The sequence below is a fragment of the Tursiops truncatus genome, chromosome 14, assembly GCF_011762595.2.
Source record: "Tursiops truncatus isolate mTurTru1 chromosome 14, mTurTru1.mat.Y, whole genome shotgun sequence".
NCBI classification, from domain to species: domain Eukaryota; kingdom Metazoa; phylum Chordata; class Mammalia; order Artiodactyla; family Delphinidae; genus Tursiops; species Tursiops truncatus.
In genome coordinates, this window is record NC_047047.1 from 5,285,461 (window position 1) to 5,310,793 (window position 25,333).

General features: G+C 51.6%; 1 protein-coding gene and 1 long non-coding RNA gene across 12 annotated transcripts in view; one reads left to right on the plus strand and one right to left on the minus strand.

Moving 5' to 3' along the window:
- Positions 1 to 25,333, plus strand: part of RFX8 (regulatory factor X8) — a 69,513-nt gene that overhangs the window by 37,922 nt on the left and 6,258 nt on the right. For 3 of the 11 annotated variants that reach the window (XM_073791018.1, XM_073791023.1, XM_073791024.1), the window contains 5 exons: positions 10,149 to 10,231; positions 16,080 to 16,476; positions 18,083 to 18,239; positions 21,576 to 21,670; positions 25,149 to 25,264. In XM_073791018.1, the coding sequence (XP_073647119.1) occupies positions 16,468 to 16,476; positions 18,083 to 18,239; positions 21,576 to 21,670; positions 25,149 to 25,264 (377 nt within the window). In that variant the 5' untranslated portion in view covers positions 10,149 to 10,231; positions 16,080 to 16,467. Of the gene's footprint in view, positions 1 to 3,790; positions 5,419 to 10,148; positions 10,232 to 12,479; positions 12,627 to 14,444; positions 14,559 to 15,122; positions 16,477 to 18,082; positions 18,240 to 21,575; positions 21,671 to 25,148; positions 25,265 to 25,333 lie in introns of all 11 variants that reach the window. The other 8 variants (XM_073791015.1, XM_073791021.1, XM_073791019.1 and 5 more) reach the window with 6 other exon arrangements.
- LOC141276298 (uncharacterized) lies at positions 7,630 to 11,586 on the minus strand. Its single transcript, XR_012325573.1, has 3 exons — positions 11,521 to 11,586; positions 10,516 to 10,623; positions 7,630 to 7,788 (listed from the first exon to the last, which is right to left on the minus strand). It is a non-coding gene; the product is annotated as an uncharacterized lncRNA (long non-coding RNA).

Below are 25,333 nucleotides of genomic sequence, written 5' to 3' on the forward strand. Positions count from 1 at the left end.
CTGCACCACCAGGGAATCCCTCAGGGAAGGTTTTAAAAGCCGGTAATGCTCTGAAGCTCCCAAACTAGCTCACGTGTTCAGAGCGTCCCTCACGTGCTCATCTCCAGCTGAGACGCCGAGACAAGGCAACGAATGTGCTGTCTGCTGAGGAAGCCTGGCATCCAGTTGCTGAGTTTTGTCTCCGGAAGGTGAATGTGAAGAAGTTAGACTTTCAGCACTTTTAAAGGTGTCCCGCCAGGTCATCATTTTGCCATTATTGCTCATAAAATCTAATGGGAATAGAGTTAAGCAGCGTAAAAGCAACAGCCCCCAACGCAGAAAATGACAAATCCACGGCGCTCCCCTGACCCGGTTTAAGAAGAAGGTTGTTCTTCCTAAATGGGAAAAGAATGAAAAAGAATAGATACATGTATACGTATAACTGAATCACTTTGCTGTACACCTGAAACTAACGCAACATTGTTAATCAACTGTAGTCCAATATAAAGTAAAATAAAATTTAAAGAAAGAAGGTGGTTCTTTTCCACTTTGTTTCAAAACTCTCGTGTCTTCCTTTGCCCTCCTTGTGTATGTTATTTGTTATCGTACACACGTGTGTCTTACAAGACGGAATAGTGGAAGAGGTCATAGAGGTGAAGACGTGAAGTTAGAGCTGGGTTTCTGGCTCTGAATTGTTTCTCGTTTCCCATACGTAAGATGGGAATAATAATGAATTATTACCCACCACCTAACGGGTTGTTGTGACGACTAAGGTGACGCATGTAAGGCGCTTAGCAATGGGTAAATGCTCAGCGTATTTCAGTAATTAGCATCATTAGTATAATCAAAATTATATTAAATAAAGCTTTTGCGATCATAACACCCATCCTGATATGAATACAATTACTGACTGTTTAACTTTAGATATAAAAATATCAAGTTGAGGGTATCTTCTCCTAATCAAAACCAAAATAACTAATTCGTGTGCTCTGAGTAAAAATTGAAATTAGCCCCCTCATTGATCAGAAGATGAAGCACCTTCCCTCCGACATCTGATGCTGAACAAGTATGGGAGGTGAATGCAGTTTTATTACATTTTTATCCTCTTACCTTTGTAATCGCTTCACGTTGTTTCACTGCTGTTAGAATGATTTGCAAGGGCAAATGACGATGCCCAAATGATGTAAATGAAGGTCTGGATTAATGATAACTGATGTCAAAACCTGAGAATGTGGATGCAAATTGCAGTTAGAACTAAAAGAAAGTTAAATGCCAGAAGACATATTAAGACAAAGGATTAATCTCCATAATTTATAAGCAGCTCATGCCGCTCAATAACAAAAAAACAAACAACCCAATCCAAAAATGGGCAGAAGACCTAAACAGACATTTCTCCAAAGAAGATATACAGATTGTCAACAAACACATGAAAGGATGCTCAACATCATTAGTCATTAGAGAAATGCAAATCAAAACTACAATGAGATATCATCTCACACCAGTCAGAATGGCCATCATCAAAAAATCTAGAAACAATAAATGCTGCAGAGGGTGTGGAGAAAAGGGAGCCCTCCTGCACGGTTGGTGGGAATGTAAATTGATACAGCCACCATGGAGAACAGTATGGAGGTTCCTTAAAAAACTACAAAAAGCTAACACGATATTTGAAAGATTTTCTAGGGAAAACAAAGGATGAGTCGTGTGGCATACAATCAGGTCTCAGCCCTCTTTATGTCGGACCCTTCTTAGCCAAATTGATGGTAAAAACTAATTAAAGCAAAATGTGGTTTTTATGTGTCTACGCCTTTAAAGCATCTCAAGAAAAAAAAAAGGTAGGGGGGAATTCCCTGGTGGTCCAGTGGTTAGGAACTGGGCAATTCACTGCCAGGGCCCGGGTTCGATCCCTGGATGGGGAACTAAGATCCCACAAGCTATGCGGCCAAAAAAAATAATTTAAAAAATTTTAAAACTAAAGCATCTCAGGCCTCAGAGGATGATGGAAGAAGACCTCCTTTTGAGCTGGAAGCACTTGCTTCCCAGCAAGGTCAGCTCTGGGTGTTTGCTGTGGTTTTCTTAGAGCCCTGTTTTCACAATGACTGTGCTTTGGATCACAACCTAATAAATGGCCCGAAGGACTGAATCGGAACCACACACGGGAAATGACACAGGGACAGTGACCGCCCCCCTCCCCCAGAACACGAGGCCATCCTGGCTGGACCCTGAGAGCTAAAACTATTCCCTCCAGTCCTGCTTCAGCCCCTCACCCTGAGCGCCCCTGCTCTCGGGTGGAAGACCCCTCGGTGGGGCACCTGGCTGCCACGGTCGCCCCTTCTAGCCTAGCCCAGCCTGACCTGCAAGATCAGAGCACAGTCAGCGCTGCAGTGTTCACTCAGCCAGATGCTGTGGGCGCCGACGCCCTGGACCTGGCCCTGCACGGACCTTCCCTGGTAGTAGGGCTGGTCGCCGGCAGCTGTTGTCTGCTCAGCTGCTGTGTAGCCTGGCTCTAACGTTGCCACCCTCTGTCTCCTGCAGGTTTAATGCCTCTTGGCTAGCATGGGACCTCTGCAACTAGGTAGTTTTTAAAATAGATAATTAAGATCTTACTGAACCTACATGTTGACCCATGTGATGAGCCATTTATTGAATGAGGACCTTCCAAAGGTGGGAAGAGACAGCCTCTCCGTTCCTTTGCACAAGAGAGCTATCGTCGTCTGGCTACGTGGAGATGAGGACTTTGTAACAGGTGACCGAATCTCTCCGTGAGGTTGACAAATTTCTGTTTCCCATTATTGTCGTCTCAGTGCATAAAATCCCCCAATTAAGTGCTACAAAACTTGCATATCTCCCCAGTGAGGATAGCAGCATTGCGTCCCCTTGTCGGCCTCACACAGGCTTCTGCATGGCGAGGAGTCCCCTTGTAACACTACCCTCCTTTCAATGGCTGTTGAGTTCAACTCATACTCTACATTGAACCGATGGCAGAAACTTGGGAGTTTCACTTACAAATCCAAACTTACTGAGTATCGCTCTCAGTGGCTTAGCCTCCAAAGCTGCCTGAGTCAGGGCTGGGGGAGGGGTGAGCCATAAGGTGGAGGGTTTCCCTCGTCCTTCCTTTAAGTCAGAAACCAGACCTTCTGGCTTCCAGATTCCTGAGTATCCAAAGGAATGTCCCAGGAAGATGGCTGTTACCATCCAAAGACTTCAGTAAGCGCTCTCCAAGTGCAGGGTTGTGATAAGTACCAACCAAAGCGCACTGACCAGTCACAGGGGAAGCGCCCCTGAGCTGATCAAGCTGCCAGTTTATAGGCCCCTAAACTGTTGAACTAATAAGAGAAGAGGACGGGCCCTCTGACGTGGACTCCCCTGACAGCCTGTACTTCAGCTGTCATAACAATGACTTGGCAATTATTCATGTTAACAGCTTTTCTCCTCCACGGGCTGTAACCTCTCAGAGGGCAGACCTTGTCCGTCACGACCACAGCTGTATCCCCCAGGGCCTAGCGTGATGCCCGCATATAGTAGGTACGCAGTAAATAACGGACGCACGAATGAGAAATGGATGGACGGAGCGGAACACATTCACGGTCTTGCATTCATTTTCCAAAGAAGACGTATTAGGGGCAGCAGGAGAACAGCCGTGGATCGTAGAGAAACTGCTCTCCCTCCAGTTCGGCCGAGGGAAGCCTCACAAGTGATTCTTAAGCATCTCTTAAAGGCTGGTGATCCTGTGTTCCTACTTGGATTCCTTTGCTATTAGCCCTTTATCCAATGAGCCTTGGTTTCTGACATCCCTTGTCTTCCTTCACTCTAGGTTTTAGGCTTTCAGGCGGTGATTGCCGCTTGTTGTTTTCGTTGCTGGAATGTCTCAGAATCTTTGTGGCCGTGGGCTGTTCATAGATTTTACCTGGAGAAACTCCGTCGTCGTCCACACCTACCCAAGATGTCATTGAGACATGACAGATGGAACTCCCGAGACATTTCAGATTCTCCGTCAATCCATCATCCTGGATCTCCTCCAGGTTGAACAGATTCCACGTCCTGAAACCCTCTTGCCAATGAGCAGTCCACAGTACACTTCCTGTTGTGACAACAACTCTTACTGAACAGTGAAGAGGGTGGCTTTCTAGTGGGCATGTAGGCAGACCCTGAATCTCTCTGCCCTGTTTTGAAATAGAATATCATGCAGAAACATTGATCACGTGGGTATCAAGTGTTCTGTCCAGATTTCCATGGAGAATGGACTGACCCAAACCTTCAGAAGAGAGCTCCCAGGGCTGTAGAGAGGCTGGGAGGGGATGTAGGATCTTCCTGTGTGAGATGAAAGCCATTTTCCTCCACTCCCCTCTGACTCGCACCCCGCCCCAGGCCACCCCTGCCTTGAAGACCATGGTCTTGCTTCCAGAAGCAGAGCATTTGCCGGCTACCTTCCTCTTTGCATATTTACGTAGAATTCACACAGTCAGGCGTGAGGACATGTGCGGGAGTGGAAGGCGCAGCCACAGCTCTGGGCAGGGCGTGGAGAAGCCACCACCTCCGGCATCTGGAGGATGCACATTTCCTGTGCAAAGTGGGGGGCCCTGGGCTCCCAGTTTCTCGATGCCCACAATTAAAGGGGAAATGCCCCACACCACATGGATAGAACTGAATCTGTTCTCTGCGACATATAAATAAACGTCTCCAGTACGATATGTGAACCCAAGAGACATGGTGACATGGAACTTACATCTTATTATTCATTCTCAGTTTCCTTGTTCTGTGAAGCTGCCCTGCTTCATCTATCAACTCAGAGGATGTTATCGTTTCTGAGCACGTCATTTTCAAAGCCCCAAATCAGAAAATAGAAGACTTCATTTCCATGATAATTTTTCTTTTCTCACTGGAGCAAGTCCTACCCATGATGACATCATAGTCTTGTTTCTGAAGGGAATAAACCTATAAAAATAAATACGTGGTTCTCCCAGTTACAGAAACGGATTAAAAAAAAAAACTAAGCGGGTGATAATCAGCAGTTGTGGAAAGAAACTTGGAGGAGGGTTTCGAAATCAAAGTTACCCCCCAACAAATACCTCACTGCAAAAGAAACTTTATGTGGGCTTCCCTGGTGGCGCAGTGGTTGGGAGTCCGCCTGCTGATGCAGGGGACGCGGGTTCGTGCCCCGGTCCGGGAAGATCCCACATGCCGCGGAGCGGCTGGGCCCGTGAGCCATGGCCGCTGAGCCTGCGTGTCCGGAGCCTGTGCTCCGCAACGGGAGAGGCCACAGCAGTGAGAGGCCCGCGTACCACACAAAAAAAAAAAAGGAAAGAAAAGAAACTATGCTTATGCTCAGAAATGGGTGTCTGACTGAAATTATTTCTTTGTTATCTATTATGTCACAGTGGAGACGTCGTTGCCTTTGAAAAATCTACTAATTATAACAGCATTCTCCAAGAAGAAGGAGCAGTGAGTGTTGAATAAAATAGATTTGTATGATAGACCCTGGAATATTCAGAAATTGCTGAATTAGATGCAACTGTTTTCCTGTGTGTCACATTCTTATTATGGGCAGCCCTCAACCAGTCACCCCTCCAGCCAGGACTGTTGCGTGTCCACTGTGTACACACGACGTGAAGGGACAGAGGAGGTCCCCGTCCTCAGGAACAAACTACCTAGCTACTCATCAGCTGTTTAACAGTGTTTCTTCTGCTATAATTAGAAAAGAAGCATAGGTTATTAGCAACAGATCTGTGTGAAAGTGTCTCCAGTTACATTTATAACTCTTTGAATTAGGACACCAGAACTATGAATAGCTAATCTGTGACATCACGAGGTGAACTTTTCTTTGGTTGCCCAGGATGACAGGATAGCACTTTGATATGACAAGTGGCATTGAGTAGACACCCTTTGAAAAGCCTGTTTTGTGACCAACCCTCTTGAGAGCTGAATGGGGTGTGAAAGAAAAGTAAAGACAAAGAAACAAAAAGCATATTCCCCAAACTTGAATAGAATACAGTTTCGTAGCTGGGGAGCTAAGACAGACATAAAACTATGGGTGTGCTGTGAGGGGCCCGTGCCTGCTACAGGGGGATTGGGAACTCCACAGGGAGGGAGGGAGGGAGGAAGGATGTGGGCCAGGAGTAATTAGGGAAGGCTTCATGGAAGAGGTGGCCTGTGTTTGTTTCCTGTTGCTGCTGTAACATACTAGCACAAATTTCATGACTTAACACAAGCTTATTATCTAAAATTTCTAGAAGTTATGAGTCTGACTAGTTCTCACCAGGCTAAGGGCAAGGGGTTGACAGGGCTACATTCCTTCTGGGGGACCTGGAGGGGAGAATCTATTCCCGGCCTTTTCCAGCTTCTAGAGGCTGCCCACATTCCTTGGCTTGTGGCCACTTCCTCAGCCAGCAAAGGCAGGCTGAGTCCTTCTCATGACACCATCTCTCTGGCTCTCTGCAGCTGGGAAAGGCTCTGTGCTTTTAAGGACCCTCGTGATTACATTGGGGCCACCTGGAGGATCCAGGATCATCTCCCCATCTCAGGGTCCTTAACCGTAATCACATCTGCAAAGCCCCTTCGCCACATAAGGTTCCAGGGACTAGGATGTGGGCGTTTTCGAGGAGCTGTTATTCTACCTATCTTGCTGCCCTTGAGCTGGTCCTGGACAGAGTTGCTGAGGTCCTCTTTTTAGGAGGTGTTGACCTTGAGGGTGTATGTAGCTTGCGTTCATGCTGGGGGGTGTGCGGGCAGTGAGAACCAGAAGTGAGGATGTCGGGGAGAAGTAGACTCAACACGAGGTCCAGGTGGTGGACAGCTTGTCAGTGCCAGGCTGGGGAATTTGGGTGTCGCCCAGGAGACGGTGGGAAAACCACTGAGGCATCTTCAGAAGCAGAATGACAGGATACATTTGCTTTGGGGGTGATAATTCTGGGAGCAGTGTCTTCAAGAGTGCAGGAAGGACAAGAGGCATCAAGAGAATCAACAGAGTAACTCAGGGGTGGCAGGTGGTGCCTAAAGGGACAGGTGATGACAGGAAGGTCCTCCAGCGTTTCTCCAGGGGCTGACACTTAGTACGTGCTCACTAAAGGTGGGCAGAATAAATGAATGATGATAACCCCAATGGCTTTTCTTGGGTCTCCTGAAGATCCCAAGCTGTATTTAATACACCTAAAAAAATCTGAATAGAATTTCTCACTTTTTTCTTTGTCATTTTGCTGAATTATTCCTCCAGAACAGGAATCCCCCCTGATTCTTTCCTGAATGCCTTGTCCCGCAGAGATTCAGACTTTAGTAGTTCTGCACCAGACACTCGCTCCCTTTAGATTTCTGATTGTTTATATTAGGAAGAAAAGATTTCAATTTATGATTTTTTTTTTTTTTCTGAAAGATCAGTTCTTTTCACAGGAAGAGCCCAAAAGGAATTGACTTCAGGAATGCATTGAATTTATTATTTTTGGTCGTAGCTTCCCTTTCCATTCTGACAGTACTGTGTTTTCAGATGACTTCTTCTGCACAGGTGAAACTGTGAAGTATCGGAAATTAGAATTTTGAATTCTAATTAGAAGTCGCCGTGTTTAATGTAGGGGTTTCTGCAGAGTTGGACGACACAGCCTGCCCGGAGCTGCAGTCTCAGCTTGCGATGCATAAGGCTCACCTGGGGAGCTGGTTAAGGCGAGAGATTTCTGGCTTCATGTGATTCATAGCGATATGAACCTCAAGCACCCCAGGAATCCTGATGTAGTTGGTTTCAGGGCCACCCTTGAGAAACACGGGCTTGGATACTGGCAGAATCAGTGTCAGGAGAGCATTGATGAGCCCGGGAGGTCATGTGTGCTGCGGAGAAAGTGGACGCGGTTAGGATCGTGCAGTGTGAGGGGAGAGAGTAGCCCAGGGTTGGAAAGGAGGATCCCTCAATTCTTCTCCAGTAGAAGCACTGGTGGCCAGGCCAGTGAAGTCCATGCAACAGCCCCATCCTTCCTGATGACCAGCCTGAGCATCGTCCCCCCAACGCACATCCTGGAAGTGTACCCATCAGAGGACTCTGAATGTTGCCAATGTTAATGGTAGGAATGAGGGTGGAACAGCCCCCAGTGGAAACCACACAGCACCCCATGGAATGATGCCTCTTGATCTATCACCTTTCTGTGCTACTGCTTTATTTATTTAGACATCTACACCCCTACTTGCTTCCAAGAATATTAACAACGGGAGTTTAACTTGGCATCTTCACAGCATGTAGTGCGTACTGTGCATTTTTCTGGGGAGAAGGTCATTTTCATCACATGCTCAAAGGGGTTCAGGACCACAAAAGAGTTGAGAAGTAACAGATTTTAAGTCCTTCAGGAGACTGTTGAGTGTGACCCTAAACGCCCCTGGACTTCAATGTGATATTGGCTGATAACAGGGAAGCATCAGCTCAGGAGAAAGCTGGCGGTGGCTGTTCTCTGTGGGTGCAGCGCGCAGCTGGGGGCACTCCTAGCCCTAAGGATAGGGGCTGGCGGTTCAGAAGGCCGCTCTGGCCTCCAGTGGCTTGTAGACGAGAGCCTACTGCAAACCCACATAAACGATCTACTAAGCAAGATATAAGCGAGTAGCTCGGTAAGGCTCTGAGCGCGTAAGAACGGAGAGAGCAAAGGAGGAACTGCTGACCTTGGAACTGCGCTGCCACACAGCGGGCCATTAGGTTGGGGGAAATGAAACGGAGCCAGCCCCCCCCCCCCGCCCCCACCAGCTGCAGTCCAGCAGGCTTAGCTGCTTAACTTCCAAACCCCAGGGATGCTGTCACCTACTCTATTAAAGTGGAAGCTATTCAAAAGGCGTCTGGGAAAATCCTGAAGAAATCGTTTCAAATACAGTTGATGTCCTTCATTCAAACCAGGAGCACATGCCTCCCCTTGCTCTGGGGGAGGAGGGGGTGGGGAGGGGAGGCGGGGAGAACAGCAGGGATGACAAAAGGCAGGAATATTGAATTCGCTTTCCTCATGTTGCCTTTTTCCACCCTTGATGGAAAGGTTTTACGTTCTGTAATCTGTTCTTCTAAAGGAAAGTCTGTGCCCCTCATTTTCCTTGTCCGTTAGGCCCTGAGATTTTCTATATGACTCACCATTTGTATAATCCAGGCACGGTGACCCAGACAGGATACGGTTGTAGTTCAGGGAGGGACAATGAGATAGACAAGAGTTGTAGAATGTACTTATGGCATCAAATTATCCATAGGTAATATTTTTATTGTACGTCACTATTCAGTGTTTGTAATACACGGCAGTAAGAGTGCATTATATTAAATCCTAATTCCTCCCTGATGACTGTAGTGCGTAGACTTACAGAGGAAGGTTAGTATTTTTTGCAGTGAAATAAAAGGGAAAATTGCTGGGATCAACAGTGTGTCCAGAGGTGTGGATAAAAGATTACTCCACAGCAGCAGTGTAATTATCACCTGGCTTAAAGAAAGAATCCACGTGTAAGTGGTTTTTAGGGTGACAGTCATTCGCCGAATAAGACAGACCCAGTTGGGTCGCCTTTGTCGGAATTCGGGAGAAGTGCATTCTGGGAGCAGGAACTGGCAGAGAAGCTTCTCCTACAGAAGAGTAGGCCTGCACGCATCGGGGAGATTAACGTTCACGCCTTGGCTACCTGGGGGCAGTAACTGGCTTCTTAGTTTGCCTGTGACCATAGTCGTACCAGATGGAGTAATGTTTGCCTTCTCCCAGACCAGGGAGAACCAGCATTCCCTCCTGGGCTTGATGGTGGTCAGGAAACTCAGGACTTCTCTTCACGTCCTATAGCAAGGCTCCACGTGGGACCACGTTGTCATCTTTTAGAATGAGGGCCTCCCCGTGACAGAGCAGGGAACACATATGTGCATTTCCTGGAACCTGGGCTGGGGGATGTGGAGGGAGAAATTGGGGTTAGGGGAGACAGTGGTCAAAGACCGGTGGCCTTTAGAGTGGGTGGTGCAGATCCTGGAAATGTACGAGTCATGGCATCAACAATGGAACTCCATCAATTTCAGGCCAATAAGTGATGCATGACTTCACATAGCTAAAAAACCCGCGGCCCCAGGCAAGAGCCCGGCTGCTGTCATAGCCAAATAGCAACCCATGCAGCATCTCAGGGCCTCAGAAAGGTCTTTGAGGAGCAGTTCATTCTGGAAGTGGGCTGCACACTGAAATGATTCTCCATATCCTCCCTAGATGGCCTTTCTCGCTGACGAATACTGCAACTATTGTCAAGACATTTTACAGAACGTGAGGAACCAAGAACTGGAGAGAGAAGAGTAGGTTTGAGCTGCAAAATACCAGCATTTATGACTTGTTCTTAACCTTTCTACTGGAAAAGACCCCTGGAGGGATGTCTGGTGGGAATTCATTGCCTGAAGTGCTTAGAATGCAGCTGTTTTATAGTCAGTGAGCTCTTGAAGGTGTATTTTTATTCAGTTTAATCATCTGGAAAGGTTGCAAGGTGCTCATACGGATCACTTTACACTTTAAATAAAAATTCAGCTATTTTTAGATCCTAATTCCAGCTGATTTGGAGCACAGTATTGGTAACGCGACTTACCCTGGAATCCTCAGGGATGCTTCAGAGCCGTCATGGGTCCACGCTGACTGAACAAGAAGGGTGCTCTGACACGGGTATCGTGATGATTGGATTTTATTCTAGAATTGACTGTGGAAGACACAAGCAAATCTCTTAACCATTGTGAATTCTGGCTTTTACTATAGAAAATGAAAATCCAGGGAAGCAAGTGCACTCTTAAAAGTTTTCTGAGGCCTCCGTGTTCTAAGCACTTCAGCTTTGGGAGATAATATTCACTCAGCATGAACGCATTTTGTACTTTGTGTAAAGCAGCGGAGGGAGGGAGGGACCACGCTGTCTTCAGAGTGGCCCCTGGCCTGTTAATGCTGTGTTATCAACATCCATGCACGTTGGACAGCTAATCCATTCCTTCTTGGAACTTCCCTGGCGGTCCAGTGGTTAAGACTCCACCCTTCCAATGCAGGGGGCGTGGGTTTGATCCCTGGTCAGGGAACTAAGATCCCACATGCTGTATGGCATGGCCAAAAAATTTTTTAAAAAAAGAAATCTATTCCTTCTTGCCTTCATTGCTTCATCAAGTACTAACTGAATTCTTACCCTGTGACCAGCACCGTTTCTGGAACTAGGAAGGTGTTCCCCAGGAGGCTGGAGAAGCTTATAGTCTGGTACTGAAAGGAACGATGTACGCCAATGAATATGATACCGTATGGAAAGTTCTAGAACACAGTGTGATGGACTGTTCTGGGTGCCCAAGGGAAGAGGAACAGAGACAGCTGGAGCGGGCTCCCTGGGGGAGGCCACATTGCTGGCAGCTCTCTTAGAAAAGCAGATGTTCAACAGATTCGAAATGGGGTAGAAAAGGGATTCCAGGCGGAATCAGTGGTGCAGACGAAGGCAGCAGGATGGTCACCGGCATCACAGGACAAGAAGGTCGCTGTGGCCGGATTTATCTCGAAAGGAGAGAAGCCAGAGGGGAGGTGGGAATCGGCCGGTGCCAGGAAGGGCCTCTGGAAGACCCTGACTTACTGAGGAGACGGGCTGGCAGTGACATCCAAGGGCCATATTGGAGCAGAGGGTGCGGGGGAGGTTTTGTCGCAGTCAAGGTGAGAAGGAAGGAGGGTTGGATCGGGAGATCCAATGACAGTGACGTCAGAGAGAAAGCGGGACCAATCAGAAATATTTCTGAAGCAGACGCACCGGGATTAGACGGTTTGGGACATGGGTGCTGGGGGAGTGAGCGGAGGTGCTGCTGTCTCATCCAGACCCGCGAGCCCCAAAAGCCTCCAGCCTGGGAGTCGAAGGATTAACACGTCCTGCTCATCCCACTCTTGTCTTTTTCGTTAAGTATCTATGAGTCTCTTGGGAGACGTCTTCTCTAGAAGAGAGTTGAAAATCAGGTGAGTCCAGGGTCGGGCCTCACTCCCTTGACAGCCTGCACAGAAGGAACAGCCTCTTGCCTGGGGTCACTGGAGGGCCCTGGGGTCAGTCTTGTGATGTCTCAGAATATCTGAGCTGCAGGAATCCCCAAAGGCAAGAGTCCTCATGAGCTGACAACTCAGGTTGGCCACCTGGTCCAAAGATGGACTCTGAAAAGTCAGCGTGGGGGAGAACAAAACAGAAGCTGTCCACAGAAGTCCTTAAAGAAGGCTCCTTGGTGCAATGGAATCCCACCAGATCCCTTTAGTCTACGCCGTCCTTAGGTGAATTCTGACGTGATGTCAAGGAGGAAGTCTTTTTTTTTTTTTTTTAGTATTTATTTATTTATTTCGGCTGCACTGGGTCTTAGTTGTGGCGTGTGAGCTCTTAGTTACGGCATGCATGCAGGATCTAGTTCCCTCACCAGGGATCAAACCCGGGCCCCGTGCGTTGGGAAGGTGGAGTCTTACCCACTGGACCACCAGGGAAGTCCCGAGGTATTTTTTTTTTTTTTTTTTTGCGGTACGCGGGCCTCTCACCGTTGTGGCCTCTCCCGTTGCGGAGCACAGGTTCCGGACGCGCAGGCTCAGCGGCCATGGCTCACGGGCCCAGCCGCTCCGCGGCATGTGGGATCTTCCCGGACCGGGGCACGAGCCCGTGTCCCCTGCGTCGGCAGGTGGACTCCCAACCACTGCGCCACCCGGGAAGCCCCCGAGGTATCTTTGATTCCATACGGTTACATTTCTTCCTGAGCTGAAAAATAATTGAGGGGGTCAATCAGTCAATGAAGATTTATTCTGAACTCTGGTTTTTACCCCCGGGCCCTGATCCTCATGCTGTTGTAATCAGTAGGAGCCCCCTTGTGGTCAGAAACAGCCTTCCTTCCCGAAGACGCCTCAGGAAAAGGTGGTCCACGTTCTCCCGCCCAGCTGGCAGGTGGTCTCTGATGGGTGTAAAATCACTTCTGAGATACAGCTTGGAAAAGCCAACAGGCAGAGCTTTACGTGGGTTGGAATGAAATTCATTCTGTTACCATTTGGGGCTGATGAAGAGTCGGGCAGGTGGGCTGGATAGGCCTCACCAGGCGCAAAACGAGCGTTCAGAGATGCGTTCTGTGCTTCACATCGGGTGGAGGACTCGCTCACGTCCTTCTGGAAATCTCTGCCGCAGGACACGGTCACGCTCGTGTCATTGCCTGACGTGTGCCAGCTCCTTAGATGCTACGACGGGCAGCCGTACAAAGTAGGAGGAAACTCCTTGGAGGTGCCGGTTTGCATCCTTCCCAGAAATTGGTACCAGGTGCTGGGGTTAGACCCGCAGCCCTCACTCTCGGCGGTGTCCGTGGACCTCAGACCTTCTGAGGAGGCAGTCGTGGGGCCCATGGACCGTGAGCCTTGGATCTTTCCCTAAGACTCAGCTTTTCTTTCTGAATTCACTGAGAATCTGAGTTAGCTCGTGTAGAGAAAAAGCCAGTGCACATGGTGACCTGTGGCTCCGGTGACCCGTGAACCCTGAACTGAGTCAGAGCTCTTCCTCTGCTATTTCAGCCCAAAGAGAGCTTTTTAAAAGGAGTAATTGGAGTAGCTGCTTTGCATTATATATAACTGCCAGGCCTTGCGGGTTTGTTTTTTAAGCTCTGGAGTGATTATTGTAGTTTGGGGGTCAATTATATATAATTTCTACAGTGAAAATGTGCTCCCCTTAAGCTAGTCATGAACTTTTACCTTTTATTTTATTATTTTCTTAGGGAAAAAAAAATCCAGGGCTTCTAAATTTTTACCACAAAGGTTGAAAACTGGAGGCTGGGTCCAGCCCTTAAATATTTTGGTTTGAACTCCCCTCCTGCCCCCCACCCCGTACTGGCCAGCATTTGGGGTGTTTAAATTTTTGAATCAGTTATCAATACTTGGAAATCTTGGGAAGAATTCCGATTCCAGCTTCTCCAGCCTGATATCCTGCCCAATGGGCAGTGGCCAGGGCTGCGAGGTAGCGGAGCCCTCGGCAGGTGGAGACCTGGCCTCTCGCTCTCTGTCTGTGGCTCACGTGAACTGCGGCCACTCGTAACCAGAGGCCGTCCACACCGGCCGGCAGTCACATGTCTTGACACTTCTTTGAGGCTGCGTCGTGTCTTAGTTGCGGCCCACGGGCTTAATTGCCCCCGCGGCGTGTGGGATCTTAGCTCCCGGACCAGGGTTCCCAGGCTTCGAACCCGCGTCCCCCGCATTAGAAGGCGGATTCTTTACCACTGGAACACCAGGGAGGTCCCTGTCTTGACATTTCTGTTGTAGGGAATTGAGGACGTTCTCCTTCATGACTTTTTGGAAGATGCTTCTATTCAGCATCTGAAATCTGTCCAGTTGTTTAGTAAGAAGTTTAAGCTGCAGTTGCTCACTGCTTCGGAAGGTCCTCCAGCCCCTCTTACAGACCTCCAAGCTCAGAGGCAGGTTTCGAGGGACAACATAAATGCTGTGAGAGGAGATGAACTTTCCACGTGGGGCAGGCCTCCTCCCCTCTTGTGTTAACTCTGTCCTCAGGCACTAAACTGCAGTCCACCAGGCCTGCCCGCTTCGGCTGTCCCGGCTTTTCCTGTGGTGCCCGCAAGGGATGCTTGTGCTGATACATCAACACCCTCTTACCATTTCCCCCTCGTGAGTCGCAGCGGGGCCAAGGGAACAGGGAGGTGGGAAAGGGCAAGGGGCAGGCGGGCCGTGCCTCCCCTCCCTTGAGCCAGCTCCCGGCGGCAGCTGCAGTCCTCAGCTCTCTGCCCACCCAAGCAGGGCCGGCAAGGGTTCCGACCCCAGCATCCTCCCGCCTCTCCGTGCTCTGGGTGGGCTCCCGCGAGGCTCAGAGATTATCTCGCCCTCCTTAGAAATTCCGCCCACGTGGTCCCAGTCACCCTGGTGACTTTCCCCTCCATCCGGCTGCCAGGGCGCGGTGTCTGAACACTTCTGCTGTTGCCTGCGACGGCTTCCTCTTGGGAGCCCGAGCTGCTCTGCTGGCTGTCCCCGGCCTCCCTGCATCTGACCCCTTGGTATCCCTCCAGCTCCGTGGCCCTTGCGAACGCCGTCACACACCCACTGTGTGGGTCGCATGTTTTACGGTCCTGGAAATTCCCGGTTTTCTCCCTCCTGCCTTTGTGAGGTTCTCCATCACTGCCTCTAGCTCTCCCCGCCCACCAAGCCGTCACCACTTCCTTCCCTTCCCCTCTGCAGGTCTGCCACGCTTGCACCCTGTGCGCTGTCTCCCCCGAGGGTCCGCAGAACAGGCCACGTCTAATCTTCACCCACGCCTGGCATCCCCAGCACGCCGGGCTGTGTTGATCCCTTTCTGACCCACTTGGAAAAGTTCACGTTGCCAGGCTGGGCCCTTGGGCCCGTGTGATTGCCGGCCAGGAAGGCAGCAGGAAGCGTCCTGCAGAGAGAAAGTGAGGTCTGGAACTTGCTGCGAAAGGAGGGGCGTGAAAGGGGTCCAGTTTTCCGGTGGCCCCTTCACCGCCTGCGCTAATCCCAGCCCTCTGGCTCTCCAAACCCCTCTAGGATCTTCAGTAGCTTCCTAGTTGATGGGCCTGCCTGCAGCCTTGCCCCGCCTCGGTCACACGCCCTTCCCCTCCCAGCAAGTGCTCTGTAACAGCGATTCCATTAGTTAACAACTGTCCACGGCCCCCATTGCCTGGATGGTCCTCTCTCCTTCACTGCTTGGCCTCTGGCCCGACCCTGTCCCCCTGCCCCCCATGACCCACTGGCGTTCCCCAGCACCGCAGACTGGTCGTCCCCAAGAGGCCCTTATTCCTACTGCTGTCTGTGCCTAGTCGCCCCCACCCCACCATTGCTCCCCGCCAACTCCTACCTACACGTTAAGGCCCAGGCAGAATGTCCCCTTCCAGATGAAGCCGTCCCTGATACCTTCTTCCGCTAGAACTGCTCACTTCCTTCCTGTGTCTCACGTTGCCGGGAGCACTTACTCTGCTGTTTGTGCTCCTGGTAACCTACCCTTCATGGGGAGCCCCTGGAGGGTGGAGGTCATTCCCCTTCATCCACCCGTGCAGCCCGCACCCAGCAGACGCTGCACGAGTGTCCCCGGTAAGTGAATATGTGAATAAATGAATAAATGAGTACATCCAGGAGAGTACCTCCTCTCTCATGTTTTCTCATTTCTGATCGTTTCCCGAGGAGAGCATGGAGAGATGAGAAGCTGGGGGAAGTCAGCGTTCCTGGGCAAAATCCTCAACTTCACGGAGCACACGGCAGACGCTGGAGGACATCACTTTCCTGGCATTGCGCCCCTGCCGGGATCTTGGAGCCACTTGGGAGGGGCGAGCGGGCAGGGGGGTGGGGAGGCTGGGGGCCTGGCTGGGTGGGGCAGGTGGACGGCTCTGCCCTCCTGGGCGGGTGGGTGCGCCCCCCCCACCCCGTGTGCGCTGCCCGCAGGCGCCTCCTCGTCCCTGCCTTCCTGCGTGCAAACCTGAAGTTACAGCATCAGTAATGGGCGTGTTCATTGTTCTTCACAGAAGTTACTGTGTTTGTCAAAAGACTAAGAAGAAAGACATACCTTTCCAACATGGCAAAGGTAGGTTTCAGGCAACCAGACAGGAGGGAACAAAGCAGCTTTCCCAAAGCGAAAAGTGCAGGCTGCCACTGTCCCTCAGAGCGGGCAGCAGGCCCCGTGCAGGGAGGCCGGCCCACCCACCTGGGGGGCAGAGGACAGCTTGCTGGGCCCCAGGTGCTCAGCTGGAAGCCACCCCTCCTCCCCTCCGGCCTCCAGGCTCTGCCCGTGGAGGAGAGGACGCAGGGCCAGCAGGTCACGGTTCTAAAGTTCCAGAGGGAGGCCCCCCAGGGGTGGCGTCCCGGGCAAGCCAACGTCAGAGGTGGAAGGGCATTGTAGCAGAGCCTAGGACAGACGGACAGGCAGGCAGACCCTGCACCCTGTGCATATGGCCCTGCGGACTCTGTGTGTCGGGGCACCAGGTCCTCGGCTCTGACCTTCTCACTCCTGGGTGTTAGCGGAGGGGAGAGAGGGGCTGAAGGAGAGGTTCTACGATCTGTTCTGAAATCCCACGGCGGCAGATGGGGACGGAGCCTGGGACCGGCCCTCTGCCCCAAATCAGCCCTGGCCAGGGGGCGCCCAGCCGGGACCGCCCTTTGACCACCTCCATCCGCCACCAGTAGGGTTGTTTCTCCTTCTGAGCTAGAGGCCCATCCGGTTCTGGGCACTTTCACCTTCCCCACTGGGGCGATGGCAACGACCTTGCAACACGACCTCCATCCCTACCCACTGGAGCGGCCGGCTCAGAGTCCAGAGCCTGGCCTGCTGGGAGCCGTACCTTTACACTCACTGTTCCAGGAGAGTTTACTGAATACCCAAGGGCCCCTTTCCTCTCCGTAAAACAGACATGGCTGTAGTGCCTGCTCTTGGGGCTGGTGTGAGGATGACTCACCGCTCGTCCTGCAGACCCCGAACACGTAAGGGAGAGGTTTGTCCCATTGGACAGCGGAGGCCCAATTCACTGCCCCAGGCTCCCCAGAGGAAGGACAGGAGAGCTTCTGAGTCCCCACAGCCATCCTGTAGAGGCCGCCGCCCTGTTCTCCAGAACCGCACTTGCCTGGCAGAGCCCAATTACCCACTGTTTCCCTCTCTAGAGAATTTAGGCCCCTTGCTCGGGGTGCAGAGAATAGGGAACTGGGAGGAGGCGCTGCAGGCCCCTGAGACGTCTGCCCGTGAGCAGAAGCGTCCTAAATGCCGACTTTCAGAAAGCCAGTTCTAGAATGTGTGCAGTTTAAACATTTTGATTGTCATTTAGGATTCAGGGTTTGGTTTTTGGTTTTTTTTTTTTTTGCGGTACGTGGGCCTCTCACTGTCGTGGCCTCTCCCGTTGCGGAGCACAGGCTCCGGACGCGCAGGCTCAGCGGCCATGGCTCACGGGCCCAGCCGCTCCGCGGCATGTGGGATCTTCCCGGAACGGGGCACGAACCCGCGTCCCCTGCATTGGCAGGCGGACTCCCAACCACTGCGCCACCAGGGAAGCCCTAGGATTCCGTTTTAACGGGCAAAACTACCCAAATCCACTTTTCTTTCTCTTCGACAGCAAGAAAGTTTGGGTAATTTGGAGAGGGGGCATTAGGCCAAAGTAAGATGACAAGATTTCACCAAGTGTAGCGTTTGCCGTTGTCTTTAGACCATGAGAACGGTGCTGAGAAACAGCAGGAGAGTCGGCATCCTGCAGTTGGATCTGCACGCCATCATGCATCAGGGCGCCTTGGATATTTCCCAGCAAGCCCTGACGAGTAACCCGGGCGGCACTGACGACCTGGAGGAGAACACAGAGATGAAATGTACTCCTCCTTCCTCAGCTGCTTGGTTGCAGTGTTTGGTATATAATCAGGGCTGCTATGGCCATCACTGATTTGTAGATTTCCTAATAGAATTAGAACGTTCCTCTGACGTTATAATTTACCTGCTCGCACACCTCTTCCTGCAGAAGATGAGGAGTGCCCTGAGAACCCTCTTCCAGGGCCTGCCCTGGGGTCCATAGTGCCAGGACATATTTGCCGAGGGAGTGTGGTTGCTGATTGACAATATTTCTTGTCTCCTTTGGAAAACCCTCCTGCATCCCTCTTGCAGATGCACAGATCGCCTCTTCGGGCCTCAGTGGGATTGACCTAGCTCTCTGCCTTGCCAGTTTCTGCTCTAACTGTAGTTTTGTTTGTTTGTTTGTTTGTTTGTTTACGCACCCTCGCAGCTTGTGGGATTTTAGTTCCCCGACCAGGGATTGAACCCAAGCCCACAGCAGTGAGAGGACAGAGCCCTAACCACTGGACCGCCAGGGAATTCCTGCACCAAGTGTTATTTTTAACAATGTGAAGTTTAACGGTGGTGCTTTGACCTTATTTCACCTCTTTACTAACAAGCGCTATATAAGCCCATGAATATTCGTGCCCTTTGCTATTGTCCGGGGAAGGGGGAGTTTGCCCCTCTACCCGTCTTGAGTTCTCCTGGCTGGACCAATAATCAACCTGGCGCAAGACAGGTTCACAGGAGAAAAAGACACAAATTTTAAATCGTGTGCACAGAGGTCTTATAGAAATGGGACCTAAGAAGTAGACAAAGAAACTTAGGTTTTGGGGTGCCCATTAGTGAAGACGCTAAACAGAATTGGGGCTTGGGTAGTAAATTAAGAACTAACATGGCTTGGGACTTCCCTGGTTGTCCAGTGGTTAGGACTCCGTGCTTTCATGGCCGAGGGCCTGGGTTCAATCCCTGCTCGGGGAACTAAGAGCCTACAAGTTTGGCGGCGCGGCCAAAAAAAAAAAAAAAAAAGGTAACATGGTTTGTTTATACATGGTTTGTTCTCAGCCTGAATTCCCTGTCTCTGGGGATAAGGGTGTCTCTTTACATCCTGGTGCCGGAAGGGCACCATTCACACCGGAGATTTATTTCCTGTTTTCAGGGAGACCGAGGGGGAGGGTCAGTGTCCTTCCTGTGTTGGCCGTTTCTCAAGTAACTTTTCAATCAAATTAACCAACATGCCACTGCGGCACATTTTGGAGCCGCGTACTCTGGGCCCCGACACTAGCTGACAATTGTAGTTGATCTTAAGGAAGAAAACCTCCATTCTGATGCCAAAATCTGGCCTCTGTACGCTGGTGCCAGATTAAATCTCAGCGTTGTGGGTGAAGTAGAAAGAAATAGCTTTATTGCTTTGCCAGGTAAGCGGGCCACAGCGGGCTCATGCCCTCAAGACTGTGTGTCCTGCCCTGGAGGGGGTCGTGAGGAGTCTTATAGCGTTCAAGGAGCAGGGCGTGGTCAGCTCGTGGACACTCTTCTGATTGGCTGGTGGTGAGGTCATCGGGAGTCGGCATCATCAACCTTCTGGTTCCAACCGGTCTGGGGTCTCCGTGCTCGTGGGCAGCAGACAGTTAACTTCGCCCACCTGGAGGGGGTTTCAGTATCTGCAAAACAGCTCAAGGAACAGGGCTCAGAATATTCTCTAGAGTCCTTGAGGAGGAACTAAAGGTCCTTGACTGTGCTTAATGGCTAAAGTATTATTATTTTGTCTTGCTTGCCTGTTTTCCTTTCTTTCTGCATTTTCTCACTTCTCTGATTAAATTTCTTCTTTGGCTGAAGTTTCTCTACAGACAAAAGGCAGGCGGGGGACACGGGTGGAGGTCTATTCTGGGAAGGCCCCGTAGGGTCCTCCCTCAGTTACAGTTCCACGAAGAGCTGGCTTACGCGTGGTTACATCACTGAGAGGGGACAGTCACCACAGCAGGAGGCTCCCCACTCGGGGGGAGCCGGGAGCTGCTTCAGGAGGGGCTGCAGACCAGTTACCACCTCCTCCCCCGGTCGCTAGGCTTTGGCCTGAGGGCTGCCAGGAGGGGTCAGCCATGCATAAAGCTGCCTCCCAGTGCCTGAAGCCCCCTCAAGGTGTGGGCTGTGGGCTTCATCACGGCCCGCCCAACACGGGGCTGCACACGGGGCACCTCGGCATTTCACCACCAGATGGCTGCGTTGATTCAGCGATGCATTAAAAGCACCGCAAAGTATCCTGTCCTCTTCCTTTGACCTTGAGGGGGGCTGACTTGGTAGGATTGTACCAGTTATTAAAATAGTGAAATGGGTCCTTACTTGCTGCTAAGTAGCTCCCTCCCCCCACTGCTTGCCTGTCCCTTGATTATATCCCCTGTCCCTACTGCCTGGCTGTCCCAAATCCCAGATCCTCCCCTGGGAGACTCCCCTCCAACCAGACCAGCAGCTGAAAGGTGAACACCTAACCCAGCAGGCTTCAGGGCAATGGAAGCCCCCCTCCCAGGCCACTGGCTTCCCCAGCAATCCCAGCTGGCTGCCCAAACCTTGCTCTCACCCCCAGCCCAAGCCCAGGGAGACCCAGGAGACATGAGGCCTCTCCCCCAGGTGCCCGCCAGCCTGCCAGGGGCTCCTGTTGGCATCCTTGCATGTCCTTTGCAGAGGGCGCAGAGCCGGCAGGGAGACAGCATGACCCCTGGCAGACGAATGCCTGAGATGTACCTGGAAGATCTTCCAGACGGAGCCTGACCAAATGTGCACCAGGGCCATGGCAGCCCACTGCGTTATCTAAATTTCCTTGGCACATGGGGGCACTCAGACAGATGCGCTTCCACTGTCCTTCCACTCTCAGCGCTGCCTGCGCAGGTGCGGGACCCAAGTCCCAGTGTCCCGCACTTGGGCTGCAGCCCTCGGGCCTGTACTGACAGGGTCTGTAGTCCTGGGCAACTCACCTAACATCCCTCAGCGGCTTTGATGTCCACCATCAGTTAAAGGACTTGAACAAACTACCCCCTTTATAAAAATGGCAGGGATGGGTGAGGTCACGTCTGTACCCTCCAGTGAGCTCACTTGGAGCCCGGTTCTGTGTGATTACAAGGTGTAGTTATGATTTCAAACTATTTCTTCCCATTTCAACAAGTAGCCGAGGGGATTGCTAGAAGGCGAGACCACAGAGCTCTGAACCAGACGACCTGGGGTGACAGACCCAGCCCAAGGCAGCCTTTGTGTTCAAAATGAGGGCGAGGCCGCGGGGAATTCCTTTGAACTGCAGTGGGATGTTATCCCCTAGGTCACCTGGGATACAAATACCTACGGGGAAATTCTGCTCTACCGCTCACAATTGGGTTTGTTTTGTCTGTTGATAGGTTTGAGCACTTTAATTTCTTTGCTGGGGACATCAACAGACCTCAGTGTATTCCTGAATTGTCTGTCTTCAAGCCTCCAAACATTTGTCTTCCAGGTACAAAACCACGATTTTTTTTTTTTTTTTTCAGTAGAAGAAGTGGGTGTGGGTCATTCTAGCTACATTATAGCACTGAGTGCCCAGGACCTGGTGCAAAGGAAAAGGTTTTCTCTGGCGCTCTGGACAGAAATGTGTCAAGGCCGGGCCGGGGGTTCAGGTTGGGGAAGTGGTGTCTCAGAGGCTGGTACACGCAACTCTGTGCGTGTGTTTGCTTGCAAGTGAGCACACGTGTGCATATGTGAGCGTGTCTGTGCGTGGGAGGGCATGTGAGTGGGTGTGGGCAGGTAAGTGCTGGTGTGCAGTTGAGGATGCGTGCACCAAGCAGGAGTGTTTAGGAGGGAGATGGGTTTGTCTTTTGGGGGAGAATGGCGCTCATCTGGGAGTTTTGCAGACAGTCCCAGTAAGGTGTCAGGCTCGGGTTCACAAAAGCCAAGATGAATTGGTTTCGGACGTGGGCGGGTTTGGTCCTTCTGCTGGACGTGTCACTTGGACTTCTCAGTAGGCCCGTTGGCTTGACTGTCGTCATCACCCTCATCAGCAGTCACGTTACCAAATCAGGTCCAGCTGCTTGCAGCGCAAAAACCAATACTCAAGAGAGGCAGATGTCGGCAGGAAGGGAAACTGCCTTTGAGCAGAATACCGGCAGTCCGGGGAGACAGTGGACTCGGTGTTCTCCAAAACCGTCTCCGAAGATTCTGCTCGGCCGAGAAAGTTTTTAAAGCGGAAAAGGGAAGTCATCTCGGGTAATCACTGAGATGGGGGGTCAGAGTGGTCACCATGCCCCACTGTGTGCAGGCTTGTCGACTTCCTGTGCTCTTTCTTTAGATGCTGTCGTGTTCACACAGTTCTTGAGATTACTGAAGGGGAAGCTGGGGAAGAGATCGGTCATCATTTCTATTTCTTTGATCTATGGAAAGAACCTACAAGTTAGGCAAAGTATCGTGTGATCAAAAGATTTGAAAGGTGTGCTAGGGCCAGAGATGAGTAGAGCATGGGGGCGCCTGGTTTGAGGTTAGTGACAAGACGAAGGGACCTCCTGCAAAGAGCTCTTTTCTGCCCAAAGCTGCTTACAGTCACCCTGTAAGAGCGGAGGATGCTGTCAGGGGAAGCCCCAGCACCCTGGCCCCAGTGGGCCTGAAACACGGGGCCTCCCGCCCCTCGAGGCGTCATCCTCTGAAGGCCGAGGCAGCAGGAAAAGACCTTGACGAGGGAGTTGGGTTCCGCTGGGAAGGGTGGGCGTAGGGAAAGTGGGGGACCGGTCTAGGGAAAAGGGGGACATCTCTGCAGCTCTCTGCAGCAAGGACCTGGAGGGCCTGGGACCAGAACGTGACTCGGGTTTTCTCCTTAAGCCTCCAGCCACACGTCTTCCTGCCCCCTCCATCTCCCCCAGAAAACCCAGGAAGGAGCTTGAAAGCTGGTTCCAAGCCTTGGCAGGTGTCTGTTTCCATTCTTTGCTCCTTGGATATAGTCTTTCCAGATTCTGTGTGGTTTTGATTCCCTCTCCTTGGTCCTCGGCAAAGCTCACTTGTACCAGTGGTAATGTGCGCGGGTGCATAGCTGCAGAGACAGCGATTCATTCGACAGGATGAAGCTCTCCATCCTCTGGACCTTGTTTCAGACACTCACGCAGCCTCCACTTCACCCCCGCTGAGCCCCCTGAGACCATCGGTACCGGTCCTGCATGCAAGACCGTGTAACGCGGTGTTTCCGTCCTCACCCCTGCAGCATCACGAGTGAGGCGTCTTCTTCGAAAAATGGTGGTTTTGTAACTGCCTGCCTTTGAAGGGCTTGTTTTTGTAAAACAACCTGGCTGACAAAAAAACAAACAAACAAACAAAAAACCACTGTTGTCAATGAGATACTCAGACTGTTAAAATGTGACGGGCTTGTCCACGATGACTAATGGCCTCAAGTTGTTAGCACCTGGCAGAGCCAGAGGAGAGAAATGCTCAGCTCTGTCCTGCTTCATTTGTTCCCCTGGTTCTCGCACAGTTTGGGCCCAGGGGTCCTTTCTAAATGTAGGAACCTGAGGTATCACGCTGCTGGCGAGAGGAGGAAAGCTGGGTAATGTCTGTGTTCACTTGTGAATGTTTGTGCGGAGATCGCCCACAGCTCCTTCTCTGGATGGTTTTAGGAAGCATCCTTGTGTGTGTTGAACACCAGCAGGGCTCCCCCCGAGAGCCCCGTTCCAGGTGGTCGTGTGGGGAGGATGCCGCTGCCGAGGGGAGTCTGTTCCCAAACCCAAGTTCACGTGCCCGATGCACAGTGAGGCCACACAAACCGAGGGGCTGGAGTTCGGAGCAGAGAAAGGTTTATTGCAGGGCCCAGCAAGGAGAGAGGAAGGAGATGGGTGACTTGTGCTCAGAATACCCCGGGACTCCCGGAAGGGTTTCAACAAAGCAATTTGAAAGGCCAGGGGAGGGGAGGGGCCGGTCCCAGGGTGTGTGATCAGCTCGTGCACAATCCTCTGATTGGTTGGTGGTGATCAGTCCTTAGGCCCCAGCAGGTCTCATGATCATCAGGTAGTTAATTTCTTCCATTTGGTGGTGGTGGGGGGGGTGGTTTAGCATCTGAAACTCTCAGGAAATATGCAGGAGATACTATTATCTAGGTACTTCCGAGAGGAGCTACAGCAGAGGATATTGGGGTGGGGGTGGGGGTGGGGGTTCTGTCCTGGGAGGGCCCCATAGGGTCCCGCTTGGTTACAGGTCCACACCCATCCAGAGCCCAGGGTGGGCCTTTGGGGGCTCTCAGCGGGGGCTGAACAGAAACCGAGAGGAAAGGGCATCTCCTTATTCCTGGCCAGTCCCTGCCGTTCTTCCTCGGAGACTTGCGGTTGAGTGTCTGGGTGGTCCTCACGCAGGAGAGTCAGGAGAGACTCGGGGGGTTCACTCCAACCTGTGCTGGAAATTACATACGCCTCTGTTGGTTTGTAACTCACCTGAAGCATGGCCCGAGGCTGCTGTCAATCTAGTGGGGAGTTCCTTAGTCTGCACGTGGAGGCATCTCCCCGGTACCCAGTTTAGTGCCACTCAGGCCATCCGATGACCTTGGCTCCGCTGGACACACAGGTGGGCCTTCCAGGCCTCAGATAATTCACCCGGCGCAGCGGCCAGCTTTGTGCCTTGCAAAGTCGGCACCCTTCCTTCCGTCACTGTGGGACTCTGGGCCCCTTCTTCACGGTGTCAGACTCGCCACGTGTAAGTTAGCCCCCGACCCTCTCGGAAGCAGCTGCTCTCCCACCTCCTGCCTTCTCCCCGCCCACTTCAAAGGCTTCTGCCTGGGACCATCCCCACAGGAGATGGTGCAAGACCCGGCCCAGGCCTGGGCCGCCTCTCACCTCGGCTTTCCTTCTTCCTGCCCCACTTTGACCTCGTGAGACTGTCTGTGCGCCACCCGTGGGTACATTTGACAACACGCTCGCCTTGATTTTTATCATAAACCCCAGCATTTTTTTCTCTCTAAAATGTCACAGCTGAGCAGAAGCAAAACGGAGTTTATCAGATTGGCCGCCAGCTTCCAGCTGAGATGGAATTTCCTCCTCACGGCCCGTGAGCAAAGCTATGACCCTCTGGCACAGAGACAGCTTCGGTAAGTCCGAGAACGCACAGCATTTTGTATTCTACCTTTTACAGATGTTATTACAGCCTAAGCGTTTTC